A 10,328-nucleotide genomic window follows, 5' to 3' on the forward strand; every position below is an offset into this window, starting at 1 on the left:
TATCCTAGCCAAAAATCAGGACATAAATATAAGATGTAGAGGAGATGCAGAGTACTCCCTCCTGCTCACATGAGGCAGGAAGCCTGACCAAGCACTGCTGAACAGCCACTCTGCAACATAGCAAGGCAAAGAGCACAGCCAGGAGCACAGCAACATAGCTCCAAACCAGGCACCTTTCGCACTGTGCTGCATCCACCCAAAGCCTCATTGTCACAATTACAAAGAGCTCTGCCCAGAAAACAGCCAGTAAGTGCTCTCTCATCAAGCAGTGCAAATAAACAAAAGTCAAAGTTCTTGGCAAACAGCAGCAATGGAAAGAGGCATCGGACACACTCACACAGCACGCTGCAGCTCGGCAGAGGCTGATGGGGAAACACCTGAGGCTCTCCAACTCAAGACACACAGGAAGCCAGAGGGGATGAACGCATCGGCCCCTGTGTCCCTGAACCTCTGCAGGTCGGGTAAAGCAACCAGGCCACTCACCCCAGCTACAGCTACGTCAGCCCAGTTACTTACAGGCAGGTCAAAAGAGCTTCAGCTCAGCAAACACCACCTCCGTGGAGATGAGGCTCCCCTTGCATGGCACAGAACTGCTCTTCCAAGCTAACAGCAGAGGAGGTGCCCTAGGGGAGGGGGGGCTGCACCAGCTGCCCATTTATCTGCCGAAGTTGCTGCCCGCTTCAGGTGCAGCTGCAAGCAATGAGCAATCCCACTCATCACCCCTGGAGTCACCTTGTGTCTCTGCCAGCCTTGTGCCTCGAGCTGCAGCATCTTACAAGATGGCCTTGCTGACATTTAGGCCAGTTTTTATACTTCTGCTATGAGTGGCAGAACAACCATGCTGACTGCTGGTTATTTTTGTGAAAGGTGTGTCATCTACGTTCCTGCTCCACCGAGCCTTGTACAGAACAACCCTGCCTCCCAAGCTGTATCATATACGCCTAGTTTCTAACAATGCGTAAGCACTACTGCAAGTTTCCATGACCACCAACATTTTTTTCATAATTTTCTTCTGAGTTAACGTGTCTTCTTGTTAATTAATATTAATGTATCTTCTAATACATAGTTTGCATTACATTTTGTTGTATTACTTACCATAGAGCAAGTAATGAGAAGTAAAGTTTCGTCCTCGTTCCTGGTGTTTTATGAAACCAGTCTGCTTTCAGCTCTGCTGCCCCGCTGGCGGCCGGTAGCTCAGGGGTGAGAGGTACTGGCTGCCCTCAGCGCTGCGTCTGCCCTGTGACCCTCGCCAGCTCCGAAGAAGGAGCAAGCCTGTATTTGTAAGGCAAAGAACTGCACGGACCTGCCTCAATGCAGAAGATCAACCTTCTCACCAGTTTGCTGTGCAGAGGAAAGGGGCCCTGCTTCTGGGGAGCCGCTTCACAGACAGCTCCTCTCCATCCCACCCCATCCCCTCCCAGCCCACTCTCAAGTAGGAGGCCAGCTGTTCAAGCCATGCTTGTCCATTTCCCAAGGCAAACATAATAACTTCTTACTAGCAAAATACAATCTCGACAACATTTACGTTGGACCAGCTGAAAGCAACAGTTGCAGTGAGCATGAGGTGCTCGGCTCATGCTCCTGGATCAACACCAGCATGTACCAGATCACTTTTAATCCATGAGCATCAACTAAAGTTTTGCTCTGCATCATTTCGAGACTACTAGGTTTCACAATTAAAAAATACATATATACAGTTAGGAGAAATATGTAAATATATTTTGAAGGTTCTTGAAAATTCAGATTTTTTTCTATCACAATAAAAAAATAGTACGCATGTGTGTCTGTGTGTGTGTGCATGCAGTGAGCATACATATAAACACAAGCATGTGCACTACATGTTACACAGGGTGTGTATCAGGCTTATACCGCCAACCCAGCAATGCCGACCCAGAGGTGCTGCAGACGCGGGTGCTCCGCGCCTGGTGACCCCGCGCTTCAGTGCACGGCTGTGAGGGGAGCCAGGGCTGCACCGGTGCCTCTGCTGGCGGACTCTTTTGAAACAGGTCCACTTTTACTTTTTTTGTTGTTGAAGGTACTACGCCAAGCAGATGATTTATCATGCAGCACCCGCTTAAAGAGTAAATGCAGTCAGCTTCTGTGCTGTGGCACCGGCAGCATATCCAAACTGAAACCTACTTGCAGAAACTTTTCTAAAGAGCACAGCCAGGAAATTACACGCGTCTGCAGATGCTGGGGCGTGGAGCAATGAAGGTGTTGGTGCAGTGGGAGAGGTGCCAGAGGAGACCCCTGCAGGGGCGGCTGGTGCCCTGGTGGGGTGCTGAGGCCTCCGGGGTCCCTGCAGGCAGCATCGCCATGGGGGGGGGGGGGGGGGTGCTGCTGCCCCCGCTGGGGTCCTTCTGCCCCCAGCAGTTGTGGAGCTGGAGCCATGCGATAGAAGACGTTAATGGAAGTGTGCAGCTGCCCCTCCAGCATCTCGCAGCATGTCCTGCACCACGGAGAAGCCGGCGGGGCCGAACCCAGAGCCCCGCTGCTGTGGGTGTGGGATTCCCCCGGGGCCGAGGCGGAGGCAGCTGCCAGAAGGAAATTCTCCAGCATTTGGTGGGCGCCTCATGCGCAGCTGGCCTGGATAGCTTCAGCGTTAACAAACCAAGCTGCAATCCGAGTTATTTCAGATGATCCTGCGGAGAACACAGTGAAGTTGGAGCCAGTCTGGGGCCAGAACCGGGCAGCGCCCCCCGGTCAGGCCCGCACCAGCCCCGGGATGCTGCCAGCGGGGCTCCGCTGCCCGCGCTCCCCCAGCGGCTTCCCCCGCGCTCCCCTCAGCTCGTTCACGTGAGCTCAGCCGCATGTTTTTCCACCAAAATTCAGAGGGATAACCCTGGTCTACAGGTTACCACAAACCGAAACAGAAGAAAACTAACGAAATTTCCCTGACCGCAGCGGTGTGAAACCAGTGAGTTTCCCACAGCTCCGTCAGGCAGAGCCGCTGACCCTGGGAACACAGGCCTTCTGGCCAGCCGGCAGGCACCGACCAACATCCCCCTTCCTGCAGCTCGCCCGTCCCCAGCCGGGCTCCCCGTGAGCCGGTGGCTGCGAGGTGCCTGCGGAGCCGGCTCATACCCTGCCCCACACCGCGGCCCCAGCCCTCGCAGCCCGGCTGGGCCCCGCTGCGTCCCCCCGCTGGGCCCCCGCGGGCGCCCGGCTGCAGCCAGCAGCGTCTCGGGTGAAGCGCCAGGGCCGTCAGCAGTGAGCAGGAAAAGAGATCGCGACCAGCACTAATGAAAGTTTAATCACGACGAGGCAGCGGGAGGTGACGGTGAGCCTGGGGCCACGGCTCCGATGGGCGAGCGGGGAGCCGGGCACCCCGGGCACCCCGGGGCGCAGGCAGCGCTGGACGAGATCTGCAACAAAATTTCGGATCTGAACAAATGGAGAGAAATCTTTCATTTCCGTGGGTAAGGTTTTTTCCCCCTTCATTATCACATATTTTAAATTCCAGACTTTTTGTAACATTAAGTTATATTTCATCACAAGACTTATGTGAATGCGGAAAAGGTCTTCAGGTGCTTAGTAACGCGAGTGCAACAGCTTTTCCTCCTCTTCTCTTCTGGAGTTCTTCTCCAGCTAGTCTCCTGTTTCTTAATGCATTAACAATGCTTCTATTTTATTTTTTGATTTATATTTTATTTTTCAGTTTGGAAATCAGTACTACTACTCATCAGGTAAGCATTTCTCTAAAAGATAACATTTTGTACTTGTCTACCAGTTTTTGCAACTGTTTTGCCACGTTATCCTATTGCAGAAATTACTCATCCGAGTGTGCAGTACAACAAACAGCCTTCATAGAGACTTATTTCTTGTGCTCCTTTTCTAAGAAACATGCATTTTCTTCAGGTATTTAAAGGGATGTTTTCTGGATCTGAATCAAAATAGCAAAGTATTTCAACATAAATTGACTTTTCTGTCTAAACATAACAGTTTTCATGGTCAATGGTCAATTTTAGAGGACAGGGAAGAAAAAAAAAAGATAGTGAGTGAAGAACATAAAATACAAGTATTTGGAGAACCTATTCCATCCTTAGGTTGACAAGCACTGAAGCTTATTTCCTGAAATTCGGACAACCACGACATTCTTATTCTACGCTATAATCATTTGCTTGTGTGGGAGTTATTTTTAACAATTAGTTAAATTTAGTTGGAAGTGAAATATACAAATGCACATTTATCTATCTAACAGAAATATATCTAAGCCTCACACCCTCACCAGTTTATACATAGTATAACAACTTAGGAGCATAAAATTGATATTTGAGAGTAAATATCACGCACCTTTAAAACAAACAATTTGTAACTAAAAATTGACCGTGTTTACCCAGGCCTGATTTAAGCAGAAATATCCCCGGTTGCTGTTAGCCTGCTAGTGTTGAAGGGGGCTGTAAAGGAAAACCCGGCTGCGCAGGGCCCATCCCCACAGCCAGCAGTGGAGCGTGGTGGAGGCAGAGCCGAAAGCAGCGCGCTGCGGCGGTGGCGGGGAAGGAGGCGAGCAGGGCACACGGGGCACGGGTGGTGCGGGGACTGGCGGGGTGAGGGGACGAAGCTGCTGCCACCAGGCACCATGGGCAGTCCTGCTGCTGCCCCTCAGCCCCGTGTGCCAACATCTGTGCTTGTGCTGGGGGCTGGAGACCCTGGGAGCGCGCCAGGAGCCAGCCGTCTCCGAGCACCTGCCCCTCTCTCCCTTCCTCCAGGGACGCCCGGGCTGCGGGACGGACGGAGGGCACGGACCAGGTGGTGCCGGAGGGACCCCGCAGCCTCGCTGCCCGCCCGCGGTGCCCCGGCCTCCCCCGGCCTCCCCCAGGCGGGGCGGCCAGCCCCTCTCGCTGGGCATGGCCACGGTGAGCAGGGCTGCCGAGCCGGGCACGGGCCGGCCTTCGTCCCCCTGACACAGGGCGCGGGAGCCTCGTCCAGAGCTGGTCTCGCCGGGCCGAGGGCTGCAGCCTGCGGCTATCGGTTACAGAAGCACGTCATCGTAGTTACTTATTTATGGGACTTTTAAAGAACACGGCTGTAACACAACCTCAAAACCAACATACTATACTTCACGTTAGATAATAGGTCCAATGGCAAGGCACACAATGTCCCTGCTTCTTGGCGCGTTCCTAGGGAATAGCCTCAGAACAGAAGGCAGAAATTCAGGAGAGCAGGAGGATGTTTTTCTGCTTGCCCACATGGCTGGTCTGCAGAGCATCAGTGCTTGGTGCCGGCCGTCCCTGGGCTTTTACCAAGGGGCTTTACCAAAAGCTCGGCGGGTTTTCTGCAGGGGAAAGGCAGAGGGGTCCCCAGTGCCGACCTTGCCACCTGTGCCCTCCAATACAAAACCCATCACCTGTCACTGTGACACAAACATAATAAAAAGCTCAAGAGCTTGAAAAGCCTGAAGAGGGCTGCCAGGCTGAGCACACCTCCAAAAAAGGTCCCGTCCTGAAGAGATGTGGGCACAGAACCGCCCTTAGGGTCAGCTTCACGGGATTCCACCTGCTCCATGAGGGGCCCCCACTCACAAATCACGTGGATCAGGGCAAACAACTTGCATGCTCAGGGATATGTGCCTAGTGTTTTTGCTCCAAGGCTGCGGATCCTGCAGGAGCTGCACCCGGCACCTTTCCATCCCCAGGGGCTGCGGAAGGTGCTGTTCGGAGACGCGTCCCGCGTCTTCAGCCGTGACTGGGCACAAGCGCACTTCAGGTTTCGCGAGCCACACTCCGACCTGGCCTACGCTCTGGAGGCAGACAAGGTAATGCTCCAGTGCCGCGTCTTCGCCCCGGGTCAGCCCACGGGATGTGTATACCTGCAGACCTGCACACACCCTTCCCGCACCCGCTCTGGTGACACACGGTGGAAACACTGGAGCAGATTTCAGTGGAACAGCTATTCTGATCCAGCAGCGTGCTGCAGACACAATCTCAAAATACCGCAGCACTACATGCATCCAGGGACAAGCAGAGGGTTGCTGAGGGTGGGCACGTACAGGCGTACTCGCCCATTTATTTGGGGCAATAGTCAGCCACTACTTACTGCCCCACCTGGAAGTGAAATAGGTGAATTTATCTGCATTTTATCTTACTAAAATAGGGTGGTTCTATTCTTCCTTATTTGCCATCATAATACTGCCCCCCAAAGAAGCAGCAGACCAAGATACACATTTAAAATTGCAAATACTGTTGACCTGCCAGGAGGTTAAAATGCTTTTCACAAAGGCAGGTGAGGCTCCCTGAGGTCCAAGGACACTTGAGTGCAGCGAAGAAGGCAGATCTGCCTTGGGCAGCAGGCAGGGCCCTGCATGCGGCCCCCCCTCAGCTGGAGCCGTGCTCCTGCCAGCCCCTGGTCCCTTTGCCACGAGGCGGAGGAGAGGAGGCAGAGCCCATGGTGCTGACCCTGGCCTCTTCTCTGGGGCTGGGACCCCCGCCTCGCCAGGATGCACACGGGCATCCTCCCTGCATGAACAGAGCGACAGAGCCGCCACGGGCTCTTCTTGCATAGAGACTTCTTATTTTTAGGCACATAACATCTTTTTCAACTTACTTTTCTATTTATCTCAGAAGTCAGCAGCCATCCTGAATTACCAGGGAGAAAAGAAACACTACTCCCCTTGATGCTGGCAGCAGGATGGCTCAGACGGTCAGAAGGCTGCAATTTCCAGAAGACCTGCACGGCTCAGCTTGTTTGGGCTCATTAGCACTGGCAAGTGTTTGCTTTCTGTTTCTAGGGGGGAACGAGAGCCATTCTGATGGCTGTACAAGGGAACATCATTAAATATCTGCTCTTCGTAAGAAACACAGAATATACTCACCTGGAAAGGTAAGCAGATGAGCCTTCCTGGGGAAACACAAAAACTGTTTCCTTGCATTATTAGAACTAATACAACTAGCACCTGCCTCCAAGTTTTACCAGATGAGAACTAACTTCAGGGCTGCAGCTACAGATGGGGACTTGCACCCTGCCGGAACGCCGTACCGGGCTCCCAGGCAAGGATTTTCCCACCAAACCGTCGCTGCTGCAGGAGTGGTGCTTGTTTCCTCGGCACAACCTCCGGTGCTGTGGTCGCAGCGGGGCACCCCGCAGCACTCGGACGGTCCCTGTGCCGCTGGAAGCGCCGGGGGCGGTGGGCACAGCTGCAGGCACGGCTCCCCTCCTGAATGCCCTGCTGCCTTTACAGGTCCGCTCCTTAGAGCAGCGTGGGCCTGACTCAGGATATTCAGGCAGGACAGGGCCTCTGGGGGCTTGGCTGTGAGCGGGACCACTCCAACCTGAGGGTGTGGGGACTCTGCGTGTTCTCGAGGACGGGCACACAGCCAGCAGGCAGCTGCAGGGGATGTGGGGCAATGGGGACACAGACCCCCTGCTGCCACTGCCCCCGCCTGCCTGCCGCACTCTGCTCTGCCCTGCTCTGCAGATTGTGCAAAATAAGCCCAAAGGAGCAAGGAGAGGCCCTGGCTGCAGCCCTGGCAGACAGCCTCTGGGCAGCAGGAGAAGGTCGGGAAGCCACCGTCTGCCTTATCTCAGCAGCCTCCCACTTCGTCCCTACCGCAGACTACAAAGCAGACAACTTCACTGAACGGGTGAGTATGAAAACACATTCTGTAAACAATTTTTTTTAAAGATATTTGGCCTGAAGATTTTAGAAAAAAAAAAATCTCATAAACCTGTTCCCTAACTTACGACGCATCACAAATTATAAGCACACAGGCCCCACATCCCAGCTGGAGCTTGGAAGATGTTTCTGTCACCTTGTGAAGGCTTTAGGTGAATCCAGGGGCTGTAATTCTTTTTCATTAAAGACTGATCTTTCTTCTGGAAGAAAAAAAAAAGAGTTGACTTAAAGCCTTTCCTTTGCTATTTGCAAAAACCTGAACTCCACAGTTGAGGAGTGGTCAGAGTAGTTTCTTGTGTTAGTCTTCCATTTGTCTGAAGGAAACACTGAATTAAAAAGCTCTGCTTCTTGACATAATGTCTCCTTTTTGGTTTCTCACCTTATGCTTTTGCCCTACAGATTCAGCTGTTTAACTTTTTTGAGAAAGCAGCAGCTCAGAAATTTATCTTTGACCACATAAATTGTGTACGTATGGAATATTTGCTTTATTCTGAGTTATTTTTTGCTTGCACCTGATCTCTCACGCAGAAGTGGACCTTGCAGAGCTCAATAGCAGGGCCTTCAGCAGGACGGCCAGGCTCTTAGCCCCAGTTGTTCAGGGAGTTCCGTGTTTGTTTTTTTTTACTATGGGAAACGATCCCACTGCCACTGCACTCACTGGAATCTCACCACAGATGCCAGGCAAACAGCGCAACATTTTGTACGTTATTCAAATTGGTTTCTTGCACCTTTAGAAGAAAAAAAAAAAAAAACAAACAAACAGAAAAACACAAAACACGTACAAAAATAGGTTAGTCAAGAAATTGAGGGTTTTTTTTGTTTGTTTTGTTTTTTTTGCTTGGTCCTATTCAACAGAATTAGTAGCAAAGCCAAAGCCTCCCCACATTAATACCATAGTCATTTGGCTCATTATATTTATCTAGGGTCGATTTAAGCTGAGGAATTGTTTTAATTAAGCATCACATATGTGCCATAATTCCTTCCCTGTGATTACTTTTTTCTTTTTCCAGTTCAAAAGCGAAGGAAGTAAGGGACTGATCCTGTTTTTATACAGTTTACTTTTCTCTAGGACACTGGAAAGGTATGTTTCATTTTTTTAATAATTTTCTTCTAGTTTAGTTATATTTTATGAAATAGTCTTTTTCTTATTTTAGTTAAATGCCCACTCTTAGACTAATGAGGACAAGCAACAGTCAGAGGAATGTAGAGCTACTGGCTGAATTTTGAGGAAAGAGGCTGATATTGTACGTTAATGTGTGTCCTTCTCGTGCCTACACGTCCAGGAGCAGGCAGGAGGGAGCAGCAGAGAGGCGATGTGCCTGGCTGCACACACAGGAAGAACAATGCACTGTACCAAATCAGGAGTTATTCTACCGATAGTCATAATCAGAGTTACAGCTGATTAAACTTAAACACGAAAATAACAAGAAGTTTATTTAAACACAGGAAAAATACATCAGCATAACTTTATTAGCAAAGGAAGCTGATACAGTCTTTCTACAACCAATGTAATTGCATTTGTGTAAAGATGCTATAGAGAGATACAGAGGCACAGTTGCACCAGTGATTCATACTAACGTGACACTGATGGCTAGTTAGCAAAAAAATTGCAGTGCTACTTCAAATAGTTATATCCAGGTTAAACTTGGGTGGAACTGAGGCACTGACTGAAATCTCTGTTCCATTCTGCAGAAGGTTTGAGTCCGACCCTCGCTTTGAATTTTAACAGAAATAGGCCTGAAATGCGAGAGCTCAGGAGGAGCATAAAATTACTGTAGTAGGACACTACTGCTGTGCTCAAAAAAGAAAAATAAATGATTCTGTGAAATTTCTTTCTGTTTTCCTTGTTAGTCAGACATGATGTATAAAGCTCCAGTCACTGACCTGGACATTACAGCGATATTTTGTGTCTGGTTGCACAGGGTCCAAAAAGATTTAGGTGGCACGACAGCTCATCTGTTAGAATTCAGTTGTGGAACTGTCATCTGCACACAGGTAAGGTCAGCCTAACTTTCCAAGTGTTTTTGTCATTGTTATTCCTCCTATGTTTGATTTTCGAAAACACCCCCACCTGTTAATCACCTAAAAAAGTCGTAAGGCGACATTTGCTGTAGGCGTTACCTGTGACCTGCCGGCGGTGCCATCGGAAGGCCGGTGGGCAGGCAGGGGTCCCGCGGCCGCCCCGCGCTGTGCGGGGCCAGGGCCCGGGGCCGGGCTCCCAGCGCCTGCCCTCGCGCTGCTCCAGCCTGACCGCGGCCCCCTCCTGCAGCCACTGCTCCACGTCGTGCTGGCGGGCAGCGCGTGCCCCGGCCGCCGCTGCGAGGTGGGCTTCCTGCGCTGGAGCCGGGAGGAGGCCGGGCACCGCCTTCCCCCGGTGAGCCCTGTGCACCCCATCCCCAAAACCGCTCCCATCCCCAAACCTGCTCCCATCCCCAAACCTGCTCCCATCCCCAAACCCTGCTCCCATCCCCAATCCCGCTCCCATCTCCAAACCCACTCCCATTCCCAAACCCCGGCCAGCTCAGGGGGCCTGCAGCTGGGCAACAAGGGCTGCCTTGGCTCCTGCTCATCCTGCATGGCAATGAGGACGAGCAGGCAGCAGCGCTGCAAGGCAATCCATACCCAGAGCAGTGTAACTGAGCTCCCGGGGAGCTCTGACGATGCTGAGCACCTGCTGACAGTGAAAGCAGACCTGAACTGCCCGTTCCACCCCTAG

The 10,328-nt window shown here is 51.7% G+C and overlaps 1 protein-coding gene across 1 annotated transcript; it reads left to right on the top strand.

Annotated features, from left to right (window-relative positions):
• Positions 1-520: 520 nt before the first annotated feature.
• MINDY4B (MINDY family member 4B) lies at positions 521-10,328 on the top strand (the record flags this gene model as incomplete). The annotated part of the gene is made up of 10 exons (XM_083848107.1): positions 521-3,419; positions 3,659-3,686; positions 4,710-4,856; positions 5,636-5,755; positions 6,728-6,819; positions 7,415-7,580; positions 8,012-8,077; positions 8,623-8,693; positions 9,535-9,607; positions 9,882-10,328. The coding sequence occupies exons 1-10, from the start codon at positions 3,304-3,306 to the stop codon at positions 10,326-10,328; spliced, it is 1,326 nt and encodes a 441-aa protein (XP_083704233.1). The 5' UTR covers positions 521-3,303.

Source organism: Anser anser, assembly GCF_964211835.1.
Source record: "Anser anser genome assembly, chromosome: 9".
Taxonomy (NCBI): Eukaryota; Metazoa; Chordata; class Aves; order Anseriformes; family Anatidae; genus Anser; species Anser anser.